Raw genomic sequence first — 14,871 nt, forward strand, 5'->3', positions numbered from 1 at the left:
CGGCGATATTATTAGCATATGATTTTGAGTTTTCTGAAATAAAATAACATCCCAATTGATACAAATGTAAAGATAAGGTGATAGTGCCATTCCAGGCAATCAAAAGCTTTATTAAAGTCCAAAGAGAGTAAGGCGAAATGACGGTGTTGTAAAGATAACATCAAGCAATTTTCAAATAGGGTCGAAAATATGTCTGCAGGGGATAAACCCCATTTGCTTAGAATGGATGAGTCTCTAACAACCAAATTTTGCTGCAATGCCAGAAAAGAAGAAAACATTTTTTGATCTTGATTCAATAATGTAATAAAACAGAGGTTTTCAACGTTTCTGAGTCCACAGCTCCCTTGACCAACAACATTCTTTCTGTGGCATCCCTGTGGGCCTCAGGAGCCCAGTTATGACCCCTCTTGCCTGCAGAACTGGAAGCTTCTCACCCTTTTTTAAACACCCTCCCTTGTGAAGTGTTTCCTCAGCCTCCTCTCCCCTCTCTTTGGGAGTCCTCCGGGCAGCCGCAGGTCTCTGGGCTGCCCCCTTCCCCAAAGAGAGGTGCTTCCGCACACTGACCCAAAAATTGGAGGGGTGGGGAAAGTGGCAGAAAGTGTTTTCCCCCATTTCCCCCTGGGCCTTCACATCTGATATTCAAAGGCATTCTGCTGCCAGCAGTGGAGGTGTCCCAGAGACCTCATGGCTAGTAAAGACTCTCCTCCCTGAAAGAGAGGGGAGTGGTTGTGGGCGGGAGCCTGAACACCGCCCCTAGCAGGGGGCGTAGCCCCCTGCATCCAGCTCACCTGGCTGGCGCTCACGCCCCCCCCCCCGGTGGCTGTCCAACCAGGTGCCATGGGGGGCGTGTCCAGCAGCCTTGATGCTGCAGCGTCAGCCTCTCCCCGGCCTCATTTCTCTTCGTCGTCCTGTGCGACGAAGAGACTATGGCTAGTAACCATAGGTAGCCTTATCCTCCATTAATACTTCTAACCCTCTTTTAAAGACTTCCATGTTGGCAACCATCAATGTAGTGGCTGCAAACTTTATACAGGATGCCATGTGAATCTTCCTATATTCAGCTTCTTTGGATGGCCACAAATGTTACGAAAAGGGGAGAAAGCCTTCACAGCAACTACTTTCTCTGCACCATACATAATTTTATAATACTTTATCATGTCCCACCACAGCACTTTTTCCAAATTCAAAATCCCTAAATTTTGTAACCCTTCCTCATAGGGGTCTCTCCAGTTCCTTCCATCATTTCAGTTGCCCTTTTCCAAAGCTTTCCTAACTCTACTCTAATATTCTTTCTTGTGTGGTGGCTCTACACATTATCTAAATGTGGTTCAGGCATAAATTGGAATAACGCCACTTAAAAACACCTCTGATGCATCTGGCACCACCAACCTGGTCTCACAGTGGCCAACCAAGATGCTTATAGGAAGCTCACAAGCAAGACCTGAAACAGCACTCTTCCTATATCCTAGCACCTGATATTCAAAGGCATACCACCTCTGACAGGGGAGAAAGAGCATAGCCATTGCAGCTAGCAGCCATTTATAGACCTATCCTCAATTAATGTGTCTAATCCTGTTTTAAAGGTGCCTAGGTTGAGTGGGATAAATCCAGCCTCATATAACCAATATGCTTAACTCTAATTAACGCAGGACGTGGGTGGCACTGTGGTCTAGACCACAAAGCCTAGGGCTTGCCGATCAGAAGGTTGGCGGTTCAAATCCCCGCAATGGGGTGACTTCCCGTTGCTCGGTCCCGGCTCCTGCCAACCTAGCAGTTCAAAAACATGCCAAAAAGTGCAAGTAGATAAATAGGTACCGCTCCGGTGGGAAGGTAAATGGCGTTTCCGTAGACTGCTCTGGTTCGCCAAAAGCGGCTTAGTCATGCTGGCCATATAACCCGGAAGCTGTCTGCGGATAAATGCCGGCTCCCTTGGCCAGTAAAGCGAGATGAGCGCCACAACCCCAGAGTCGTCCGCAACTGGACCTAACTGTCAGGGGTCCCTTTACCTAATTAATGTAGTAAAGGCTTAAGACCTTCAAGTAAGCTGTCCTGCCAGGCTTAGCTATGTCACACACCCTCACCTTAAGATTAAAGTTTACCAAACTCTTTCGTCTCCCATCTTTCCATCATGTAACCAACCATAAGGATGTCTGGACTGGCTGCTCCAAGCCCAGACCACATGGCTTTAGCAAGCAATCTTTGTGTTTCTATACAAATCATTTAGAAACTTTTACCACTTTTTGTAACCTAAGTCAAGCTGCTTGTCTTTTCTTGCTGCTGTATGGAAAAGCACATGAATCTGACCTTTGAAGAGCTTGTAAGGAAACCATTTTTAACTTACCAAATGTGTGTGGGTTTTTTTCTATGCTAAGGGAAATGGGAAACTTTGGAAGAAAATTGGAAGGGGCTGTTTTAAAAGTCTAGCAGCTTCTTTGCTACATGTTTTGTAATTTTAAATCTCTGCTGGGTCTCTCTCACCAAAGAGTTCTTGCCCCAAATCTGGATCCTAGGCACTGTCCCCTGGACAATTTAGTGCTTTCAGCTCAAAATAATGGACAATTATCTGTGGAAATTTCCTGTGTTTCACCACAGCAAATGAAAACGGCCTGTCCCCAAAGAGCATTTGTTTTGGTAAATAATGAGAACGTTCCTTAGAGACACATCTCCAAGGGCTCTTGAAAATATAACATTAGCATTCAAGCATTAGTCCACAGACAGGCCAACCATCTCTTTCCACAGAGTACACCCAGTTCACAGCTAAAAGACACAGGAAACAACCATATATTTCTTTCACACACAACACCCTCTCCAAACTTGGACACAGCCATGGTAGTGAGCCTTCTGCTGGATGGATCAACTCCTTGCATGCTGAGATACAGAAACTGAAACCTTTACCAAGGCAAAGGAGACTGGGGTGAGAGACACAGCGGGATTAATTTAAATGGGCTCCTTCTCCAGAAATAAGATTATGGGCAAAGAAATGTTGATTCGCCATTATAAAGCATAATCTGAGAGGATCATCATGTACTTACTTATCTATTTGTAGCTTTTCTACCCAATTTGTAATCCCAGAAAAGCTTACTGACTAATAACAACAACAATAGAAGGAACACCTGCCTTAGGGAGAGAAACAAGGTGGCTCTGTGGTCTAAATGACTAAGCCACTTGGGCTTGCCGATCGGAAGGTCGGCGGTTCGAATCCTCACAATAGGGTGAACTCCCATTGCTCTGTCCCAGCTCTTGCCAACCTAGCAGTTCAAAAGAATGCCAGTGCAAGCAGATAAATAGGTACCGTTGTGGCGGGAAGATAAATGACGTTTCCATGTGATCTGGCTTCTGTCAGTGTTCTGTTGTGCCAGAAGCAGTGTAGTCATGGACAAACATTGGCTCCCTCAGCCTGAAATGAGCACCGCAACCCCATAGTCGCGTTTGACCGGACTTAACTGTCCAGGGGTCCTTTACCTTTACCTTTACAGGGCTGTCATAATAATTTCTCAGAGATGATATTCAACAAAATTTGGAGGTCTAAAACGTATCTACCCCCCATTTAGAAAGACCTGCAGTATTCTGTATTCTCAATTATTACGCAGATAACAATGAGGATAGGGGGACTTTTCTTCCAGTTTCCTGCTACATATGTTTTAGCAGTTATAGATAGCTTCAGATAACTTGGGAAAGGCCATGGCTCAATTCTAGAGCAACTGCTTTGAATGCAGAAGGTCACAAGTTCAATCTCCAGGTAGCTCTGGGAGAAAGAGTCCCCTCTCTGAAGGCCTTGAGAGCCTTTGCCAATAAGTGTGGGCAATACTGAGGAAGATGAACCAATGGTCTGACTTGTTGTAAGGCAGCTTCCTATATTCCTTATCCTTCAAGACCAGCGTCATTAATCAAATCCTGATGATTGTGTAATAACATGTTTTGGACATAAGCAGTATAATCTGGCTGCAATTTATTTGTTTTTCAGTTTTCTCTCTATGCTATTATGTACACAAAGGTCTTCTGAGCAAGCAGTCTATAAGTTTTTTTCAATAAGTAAATGAATACATAAATCATAGAATCATAGAATCATAGAATCATAGAGTTGGAAGAGACCACAAGGGCCATCGTGTCCAACCCCCTGCCAAGCAGGAAACACCATCAGAGTACTCCTGACATATGGTCGTCAAGCCTCTGCTTAAAGACCTCCAAAGAAGGAGACTCCACCACACTCCTTGGCAGCAAATTCCACTGTCGAACAGCTCTCACTGTCAGGAAGTTCTTCCTAATGTTTAGGTGGAATCTTTTTTCTTGTAGTTTGGATCCATTGCTCCGTGTCCGCTTCTCTGGAGCAGCAGAAAACAACCTTTCTCCCTCCTATATGTGACATCCTTTTATATATTTGAACATGGCTATCATATCACCCCTTAACCTCCTCTTCAATAAATCAATAAAGGTAAAATGCATGGAACCTAATCACTAGTTATATGTCATATCTGATACCTAATTAGAAGAAATAGGTACTTCTCGATAATAATCATATGTAAGTTAAAATGAAGATGGAAGGAGGTTGGCTGTACTTCTGCCCTCCTTAAAGACCATGACTACTCATCATTTGTTTTCAATGGAAACAGAGAGAGACAGGCAGGCAATACTTCTTAATGGTTTGCAACAGTGCTTCTCTTCTCTTGTTTAAGATGGAGTTGGCCAATGGGAGCACAGTTGAGGAATTCATTTTGCTGGGTTTTCAAACTGGGCAGCAGAAGCGGCACTTGCTGCTTGCCATTTTTGCTGTGCTCTACATCCTCACTTTGGCTGAGAACATCACCATAATCACACTGGTCCATGCAGATGTCCAATTGGCCCGGCTACCCATGTACATCCTGTTGAGCAATTTCTCCTGGCTAGAGATATGCTACGTTTCCACCACTGTGCCCCGTATGCTCTTTGACCTGGCATTCCCATGTGGCGTCATCTCCTTCCATGAGTGCTTCCTCCAATACTACATCTTCTTCTCTCTTGGCCAGACAGAGTGTTTCTTCCTGTCAGCCATGGCTTTGGATCGGTACATGGCCATCTGCCACCCACTGCGTTACCCACAAATGATGTCCCGAGACTCCTGCTATGCCTTGGTGGCCACTTGTTGGGTTTTGGGCTTTCTATGGCACATTGTTCCTGTTACTTTGATCTCCAGGTTGTCCTTCTGTGGCCCCAACATCATAGACCACTTTATGTGTGATGCTGGGACAATTCTCCTACTTGCTTGCCCCCCAATCAGAAACATTCCCATCATCTACCAGTTTTCCATGGATGCTGTGGGTATTTTAGGCAACCTGTTCTTTGTTGTGCTATCCTATGGTGCTGTGATTCTCACTCTGATGAAATCTTCTAGAAGAGGCAGTCGGATGAAAGCCTTCTCCACCATATCTTTCCACCTAGTGGTGGTCACCCTTTTCTATGGCACAGTGGCTGGGATGTATGTAGCTCCAAGTGGAGAAAGCCAATCACAGGCCACCAAAGTAGTAACGCTCTTCTATACAACAATCACACCATTTCTGAATCCTTTGATCTATTGTCTGAGGAATGATCAGGTGAAGGAGGCAGTGGGCAGGTTGCAGAGGAGGAAGATGGGACTGGTGAAGAGAAAGTTGACTTGGTAAAAAAAGAAAAAAACACCATGTTAGCCGTTTTGAGACCTTGACCCACTGCTCTTCATTGACCTGTATCATGATTTTACTGGGACATTTTATAAGATTATGAATTTCTGTACCTGAGATATACTGTAGCAGACCTTAGATAAATATTTTTATAAAGAAATAAAAGAATACCAAAATGTGTTTACTAGGTGAAATGACTCCTTAAAATGCCGGTGAATATTAAACAGGATTTAGATATAGGTAGACAGATAGATGATAGATGATAGATGATAGATAGATAGATAGATAGATAGATAGATAGATAGATAGATGAGAGAGAGAGAGAGAGAGAGAGAGAGAGAGAGAGAGAGAGAGAGATGATATAGATGATAGATAGATAGATAGATAGATAGATAGATAGATAGATAGATGATTGATAGATGATAGATAGATAGATAGATAGATAGATAGATAGATGATAGATAGATAGATGATAGATAGATAGATAGATAGATAGATAGATAGATAGATAGATAGATGATAGATAGATAGATAGATATAGATAGTAGATAGATAGATAGATAGATAGATAGATAGATAGATAGATAGATAGATAGATGATAGATAGATAGATAGATGATAGATAGATAGATAGATAGATAGATAGATAGATAGATGATAGCTAGATAGATAGATAGATAGATAGATAGATAGATAGATAGATGATAGATAGATAGATGATAGATAGATAGATAGATAGATGATAGATAGATAGATAGATAGATAGATAGATAGATGATAGATAGATAGATAGATAGATAGATAGATAGATAGATAGATAGATAGATAGATGATATATAGATATAGATATAGATATAGATATAGATATAGATATAGATATAGATATAGATATAGATATAGATATAGATATAGATATAGATATAGATATAGATAGATGATAGATAGATAAATAGATAATACATAGATGATAGAAAATCGCAAATTCCTATGGAAATGTGGAAAACTGAATTTAAGGCTGGAGCGATGAGAAGCCAAATTGGCATCCTTACAAGATCAAAAAGAAGGTGAGAGGAAATAGAGGAAGATGAGCTTCCCTGCCATTGTGTTATCCCTTTTCAAAACCATTGTCTCATTTATCTTCCCCAACCACATCCTGTGATTTGCATGTTGTGTAAAAAGTTCTCTTCCCCCCCAGTTGCCACACTAAAGAACAAAGCTTTTTCCCATCTACACGACTACACACATTGCATGGGTGTTCATGCTGGCTTTTCATACTGGAAGCTAGCAGCAGAGTACAAATTAGGGGCCACCATCTCTTTAGAGATGAGAAGAGGAGAAAGCAGTGCTGAAAATGGCGGAGCTCTTTGTACGCATTGACACTGTTGCTTCCACTGGGACTAATTCTGTGTTGTTAGCTTCTTTTGTTAAGTCCCCTGCACAATGATGGCACCATAACCAAATAAAACAATATGGTTGTTTTCTGTGTGGTTATACTAAACTTAAAGAGCCTTGTCTATAATTAATCATAATCATAATATTTGTACCCCACCCATCTGACTGAGTTGCCCGACCACTCTGGGCAGCTTCCAACATATATAAAAGCATAATATAACATTACACATTGAAAAGCGTTCCATCAATTTAATTGCTCAAAGGTGTTTAGCAAAACAGAATCCAGGTAAACAAGAAATACCTGTAGGAATTTCCTGTGTTTCACCATTGCAGAGGCAGGCCGCAAACCCTTAAAGAGATGGTGTTTCGGTGGATAATGACAATGTTCTTAAGGGGCATATTCCCCAGGGCCACCAAATACTTATCAGAGACATTCCAGCTTTTATCTGCACTTTCTTACCACCCAAACAATCCCATGGCCTGTTATTGCAAAAGGACAAGGCATATGATGTCCCACAGCTGGCTAAATCGAGAGTTTGAAAGCTACTGAGGTACTGAAATGGGACTGCTACCAAGCCAAAGGAAGATGGGTTGGAAGAAGGAGAACATTGAGGGGTGGTTTTGAATGGGTGACACTTGCAATGCTCAGATTTTGGTTTTTCAAGGAAATGTAAACAGGCTATTATAAAGTTTTGCATGGAAAGGGAGGGAGAAATAAGAGTAAGGGGAATTATTATTATTATTATTATTATTATTATTATTATTATTACTATTACTATTACTATTACTATTACTATTATTATTACCTCACCCATCTGTCTGGGTTTCCCCAGCCACTCAGGGCGGCTTACAGCACATAAAAAATTGTAAAACTGTAAAACATTAGACATTAAAAATTTCCCGATGCAGGGTTGCCTTCTTCTAAAAGTCAGATAGTTGTTTCTTTCCTTGATATCTGATGGGAGGGTGTTCCACAGGACGGGCGCCACTACCGAGAAGGCCCTTTGAGCATAGAATCAAGATTTCCCAGCTGCACTCCTGATACTAATTCAAACCTGTTTTCCTCAACTCAGACCCTGAGAAAAAAATTCGAAAAATGCTCGCAGCAGAGGTGGTTTTAGGATAGCATGGCTGCTGGGAAATCTCACTAGGTGCCACACTGCAGGGTTGCCAAAACAATGTTGTAGAATGGAGCACAAGAGGCAGGGGGCACCAAATTTTAGTGGCGCACAGGCACTGCTGAAATTTGAGAGCCCAAAGTCCACCACTTGCAGCAGCCACCTTGGCAATTAAATGATATCTTAAGTTTTTATTAAGCAGCAGTAGCAACACCTTTGTCTTGCATAAAGCTGCAATGGATTGTTTAGTTTCCTTATGAACAACAGTTGGAAAGACCCTCATTTCAAGGAAGTCATTTAGTGGTCCTGCTTAACCCTCATCTCAAGAGAAAGCTGGGTAGACGATCACTCTAGGTAAGGCATTTTCATATCCTGATCACCCATTTCCCTGCACAAAATCTAAATTTAATGGATATTGTTAGCATGTAGAATCATAGAATCATGACAGATGGCTATCCAACCTTTGCTTAAAAACCTCCAAGGAAGGAGAGTCCACCATCTCCCGAGGGAGACCATTCCAACCATTCCACTGTCATGCAGAAAGTTTTTCCTGATTTTTAATTGGAATCTCCTTCCTTGTAACTTGAGTCCTACCCTCCTGAGCAGGAGGAAAAAAGCTTGCTCCATCTTCCATGTGACAGCCCTTGAGATATTTGAAGATGGCTATCACCTCTCCTCTATTCCAGGTTAAACATACTCAGTTCCTTCAACCATTCCTCATAAGGCTTGGTTTCCAGACCCTTGATCATCTTGGTTGTCCTCCTCTGCACACCTTCCAGCTTGTCAACATCCTATGTAAATAGGACATGTAAAAATTTCATTTTCTCGCTACCTTTTCCAGAATATTTTGTCCTGCTTCTGTTTGCCCCACTCCAAGCTGATCTTCTCCTAGTTGATTTTGCCATGCAAAGTCTCCTAGTTGACTCAGCCATTTGAAAAACATAGGAAACTGCCATATACTGAGTCAGACCATCTATCTAACTCAGCATTGTCCACACTGACCGGCAGCTCCTCTCCAGGGTTTCAAACAAGGGTCTCTCCAGACCTACTTGGAGAAGCTGGGGGTTGAATCTGAGACCTTCTGCATGCAAAGGAGATGCTCTACTATTCAGCTCCAAATATCTGAAGGGCTATCAGATCAAAGAAGAAGCAGACTTGTTTCCTGTTGATCCAGAGAGCAGAGCTAAAATCAGTGTGTGAAAATCACAGGGAAGCAGAACTATAGTAGAGGCTGGCCCATTTTTATTATATGAGTCTGCCGAGAGAAAGTTGCAGGCGACTTTTGACATCTTAATCTACATAATATTTTGTCTTCTTCTCTTCTTCTTTTGGACAAAGCCAGAGAGATCATGCTGGTAGGACTTTGCAAAGTAAATATTCTTTAGAAAAACATTTCAGACATGTTTTTGCTTATCAAAACGACCTCTATTGTTCTATGCTCTCTTACCACATCTTTTTATTATGCACATCTTTTTATTTATGATAGCTTGAAGGAAGCTAAGTTTTTATAAAGACTTCTCTCTCAAGCAGTTTTATTGACATTTAATGGCTCTACAATACCCCCCACACACGCACAAAAACAGGTATATGTTCCCTATGGATAATCTCACACATTATGGTAAACACAACTAACTCGGTATTTGCTTAGCTACCAGGGTTTAAAAATATATCTGTAAGATGCATATGGTGACAAAATGTGATCTGAAATATATGGGAAGGGGGTTACAACAGTCCCCTCTCTCACTCCACCTAATAGGCAGTTCTGCATAGCTTTTGTCCTCCAGACAAGGAGACAGGCAGCTGATGCTTGCTTATGGCATGGGCTGATGGTTCTATTATCCACTTGCAGATGGAGATGGCCAATGGGACCACCATCCAGGAATTCATTTTGGTGGGCTTTGGAGATGGGCAACAGAAACGTTTCCTGCTTCTCGTCTTTTTCACCACCCTCTACATTCTCACTTTGGCCGAGAACCTCATGATTATCACACTGGTGGTCCTGGACACCCATTTATCTCGGCTTCCCATGTATGTCTTGCTGAGCAACTTCTCCTGGCTGGAAGTGTGTTATGTGAGTGTAACTGTGCCCCGGATGCTCTTTGACCTGGCGTCCCCTCATGGAGGAAACATCCCCTTTCGCGATTGTTTGGCTCAGTTCTACCTCTTCTTTTCTCTTGGAAGCACTGAATGCTTCTTCCTCTCAGTCATGGCCTTGGACCGCTACTTGGCCATCTGCCACCCACTGCGCTACCCACAAATCATGTCCCTGGATTCCTGCTATGCCCTGGTGGCTACTTGCTGGGTCCTTGGCTTCCTGTGGAATGTTGTCCCAGTGACCTTGATCTCCAAATTGTCCTTCTGTGGGCCAAACATTATTGATAATCTGCTTTGCGATCCTGGGCTGATTATGTCCCTGGCCTGCCCCCCACTAGGAAATGTTCCTTTCATCTGTCAGCTTTCTATGACTTCTGGGGTTTTAGTCAATATCTTATTTGTTGTGCTCTCCTATGGTGTTGTGATTCTTACTCTGGTGAAAGCCTCTAGCCGGGGAAGTCGAAGGAAGGCTTTCTCCACAATATCATTCCATCTAATTGTGGTGACACTTTTTTACGGGTCAGTAGCAGCCGTCAATTTAATTCCACGTGGAGAAAGCCAGTCAGATCTCAATGCTCAATGATCTACACCGCTAGATCTCAATGATCTACACCGCTGTTACTCCCTTTCTCAACCCGCTGATCTACTGCCTGAGGAATGATCAGGTGAAAGAGGCACTGGGACGGTTGTTGAGGAACACAGAGAAATGGCGGAGCAGAATTGTGACAGAGTGAAAAAGTGGGAAGAAGAAGAAGAAGAAGAAGAAGAAGAAGAAGAAGAAGAAGAAGAAGAAGAAGAAGAAAGAGGATGCAATACCGAATCAGTCTGTTGAAGAAACCATGGGTGTGTTTTGTTTTGACCAGAAAAATGAACATCCCTCCTCAACCACATTGTAATGTTCAGTTAAGATTCCTCAAAAATTGACCAGCCCTAACACTGGGCAAAGTGAGATCGCTGCTTCAAGCAATGGATGCTGGATGACAGGGAGTGTTGGTGAGATGTTGGAGCCCAGGGCTGTGTCACCCCCTACATGATTCCGCTGTCACTGGGACAACTGGAGGATGCTGTCCTGTCGCCAGTAATTTTAAAAAGATTACATTGACAGTCATGTTTGTGGGACAGGGGTGTGTGTCATCCTGCCCACAGGCAGAAAAATGTCTTGGACCAGCACTGTTCCAAAAACTAAGCTGGGGAGAAAGTCAGGGATGGGAGTATTCATTGCCTGTCAACCACAAGACACTATAAGAATGTCTATTTCTTCCTTTGAGAACTAGAATGCAAGGGTCAAACATTATCGGCTCAGAATTATTTGGTGTATCTATTATGTAATAAACAAAATTAAAGTGATTAACAGTTCCTTTATATAACAACATGACTTGGGGGGTGTTGTGTGTGTCTTATGCTTAGGAATGGGGGAGAAAAATTATTTTTGTTGCATTTTTAATGAGAAATTACCTAATTTCACTTTTAAAATTAAATTTAGTTACATTTTGAAATAAGAAACATGGCAAACTAAACACACGTACCCTTTTTACTCAACCTCAAGGCATTGTTCAGATTTAGATTTTATAAACACTGAATTGGGAGAGAGTAAAAATTGCTAATGCTAATATAAAATAATATTAAAAAATATAAAAAATTGTCCAGTAGCACCTTGGAGACCAACTAGGTTTGTTCTTGTTATAAGCTTTCGTGTGCATGCACCCTTCTTCAGATACAGTACACTTCTTCAGATACACTTCAGATACAGTGTATCTGAAGAAGGGTGCATGCACACGAAAGCTTATACCAAGAACAAACTTAGTTGGTCTCCAAGGTGCTACTGGTGAATTTTTTTTATTTTTTTATATATTTTGACTGCGTCAAACCAACATGGCTACCTACCAGAATAAACTAATGTGTTAACACAATGAGACATGGTAGATATGGTTTGTCCTGTAGAATCTTTGTTCATGTGCTAGATAAATGGATATCACCCATTTCTCTACAGTGTTATCCCATGAAGAACAGTTGCTTTTTTCCTTCCAAAAAATGAGCATGTACTTCCTCTTAAAGGTAAAATATTTGTCTCTTGCTTTTTTGGATTGCTCTATGCTTTTAAGAAATGACCCTCTTCAGCAGCGCAAGGCAATCCACACTTCAGCAAGGCTCTCTCCTATATCAGATGCAAATTTGGTTGTTCCTAAGAGGTAGCTTAGCACCATGATAAAAATAAGGGTCAAGTTGCCCCCCCCCCCCGCCCCCGGAGTGGGGAGGAGATGAGTGCCCTGCATTTGGCTGTTTTTAAAGATCTCCATTGGGGCAATTAGGGGAAGCAAGACAGTCAACCCATTGTTTGTTCCCATATTAGCTTGGATTTCAGTGCCTTCTTCAGGTCCAGCAGGGAAGGGAGATTAGTATCAGTTGCTTGGATAAGCAGCATTTCAGGAAAGGAGGCAAGGTCAAGCTTACTCACTGTCAAGCTATTTTTCTGTATGCAGGGAGATTTTTCTGATGAGCAAGTGGAAGTCCTCCTTCCCTCTTGAACAGCTTCTGCAGGACAACACTATATGGAACAGAATATTATTTTAACATAGTGTTGCAGATTTGGGGTACTAGAGTTTTGGGGTGCACAAGCGCCTGTAATTCTAAGCAGTTAGTGGATGTTAGAAATTACTGGCTGCTAGAAATTACTAAATGCTTGGAGTCCTCCTCTGGGTGAGAGATAGCTTAGCAGTGTAAAAATGCAGGCTAAGCTTGTTTTTCACCTGGGATGGAAGTCCTCAAGCATGACAAAGGTGTTGATGGACCATCAAAGGAACATTCTTGGATCTGTGAAAGGCAAGTTGCCAGAGTAACTGTGGGCCTGTCACACAGGGAAAATGTCCTGAGGAAGGGGAGCCAGTATTTATCACTCTGATGAAACCTCTAGCCAGGGCAATTGTAGAAAGGCTTTCTCCACCATGTATTTCCACTTTGTGGTGGTCACACTTTTCTATGGCTCAGTGGCAGGGGTTTACTTCACATGGAGAAAGGCAATCAGCTCTCACTAAGATAGCCACAGTCTTCTACACGGCTGTCACACATTTTCTTAACCCCTTGATCCTACTGTCTGATAAATAGTCAGGTAAAAGAGGGACTGGGCTGGTTGCGGAGGTGGTTGCTGGAGGGGAAAGAAACAGTTTAAACGTAAGAACATAGAAAGCTGCCTTATGCAGAAACAGATATTTCATACATTGAGCTCAGCACGAATCTACACAGACTATTAGTGGCTCTCCAGGATTTTAGACAGGTGACATTCTAAGCCCTGCCTACAGATGCAGGATCAGGGGTGCCCGTACCTGGGGACCAAGCCCTTTTGCCCCCCCCCCCCCATATTTTGAAGGTCACCAGTCACCAAAAAGCACAGAGGCAAAATAGAAAAACTAAATCATACATGGAGTCCATGTCTGGAGGAACATTATAAACAGATGCATCTGAAAATATCATAGATATTTCCAAATGAAATCATATTTGTTTAGAACAAAAGGTCCTCCACATGGCTGCAAAGTCCTCTGGCTCAGCCTTCTGCCTGAAAACCTTTAAACAACAGGTGCGTTTTTCAGCAAGGTATCACTTTTTTTTTTTTGCAAAAATTTTATTAGTTTTTACAATATCAATGACAAACAAAAACATAAAACAAACAAAACATAACAAACATAAATCATATACTTATTGAAAATAACAGCTATTTACTTTGTAAAACGACTTCCTCATTTCCCCTTAGTTGAATTTCATTGCATATCCTTATAACGGTTTTCCAAATCCCAATTTTAATACCCTTTAAATTAAACATTAACATCTTTAAATCTTCTTCTTGTATTAAACATATTATTTTATCAGTTAACATAGATACAATCCTAAGCCCTTTAAGTATCTGGAAGCTATTTCCAGTTATTTTACCTTAACAAATTTAACTAAATAATCATTAAATTTCTTCCATTCTTCGTGGTGTTCCTCCTCCTTCTGGTCGCGGACTCTTCCGCTTAGATCTGCTAGCTCCATACAATCCACCATCTTCATCTGCCATTCTTCTACTGTTGGTAAATCTTGAGTTTTCCACTTTTTAGCTAACAAAATACGAGCCGCAGTTGTGGCATACAAAAATAGATTAACATCTTTCTTGGTCAATTCTGAACCTGTTATTCCAAGAAGAAAGGCCTCTGGTTTCTTTATAAATGTATATTTCAACATTTTTTTCAATTAATTGTAAACCTTTTCCCAGAAGTCTTTCACCTTGGAGCAGGTCCACCACATATGAAAGAATGTTCCTTCCTTTTCTTTACATTTCCAACATGTATTATCACAATTATGATACATCTTTGCTAATTTTACAGGGGTCAAATACCATCTATACATCATTTTCATAATATTTTCCTTTAACAAAGTACATGCGGTGAACTTCACCCCTTCCTCAGCAAGGTATCACTTCTGTTGTTGGCCTCTATCTGTCTCAAGACAATGGAGTGTGCCTTCGGGGGTGAAGTCAAACTGCTGTGCTAGCAGCACCCGAGTGATGTCCCTGGGGCACATGCCTGGGCAGTGTGTACTGAGGTCCTGGGCTGCCAAAACAACAAGACCCCACTCTCAGCCTCACTGATGTGGTCCAAAGGAAA

General features: G+C 41.9%; 2 protein-coding genes across 2 annotated transcripts; both read left to right on the forward strand.

Annotated features, from left to right (window-relative positions):
* Positions 1-4,673: 4,673 nt before the first annotated feature.
* LOC309326888 (olfactory receptor 11G2-like) lies at positions 4,674-5,636 on the forward strand (the record flags this gene model as incomplete). The annotated part of the gene is made up of 1 exon (XM_081835920.1): positions 4,674-5,636. One exon carries the CDS (start codon positions 4,674-4,676, stop codon positions 5,634-5,636), a length of 963 nt encoding a protein of 320 aa, XP_081692046.1.
* Positions 5,637-9,992: 4,356 nt separating this feature from the next.
* LOC309326889 (olfactory receptor 11G2-like) lies at positions 9,993-10,971 on the forward strand (the record flags this gene model as incomplete). The annotated part of the gene is given in 3 exon segments (XM_081835921.1): positions 9,993-10,805; positions 10,808-10,829; positions 10,832-10,971. Coding segments are annotated over 3 exon segments (975 nt in total).
* Between the last annotated feature and the right edge of the window lie 3,900 nt (positions 10,972-14,871).

This window comes from Podarcis erhardii (assembly GCF_964252035.2).
Source record: "Podarcis erhardii genome assembly, chromosome: 13".
Classification (NCBI taxonomy): Eukaryota; Metazoa; Chordata; class Lepidosauria; order Squamata; family Lacertidae; genus Podarcis; species Podarcis erhardii.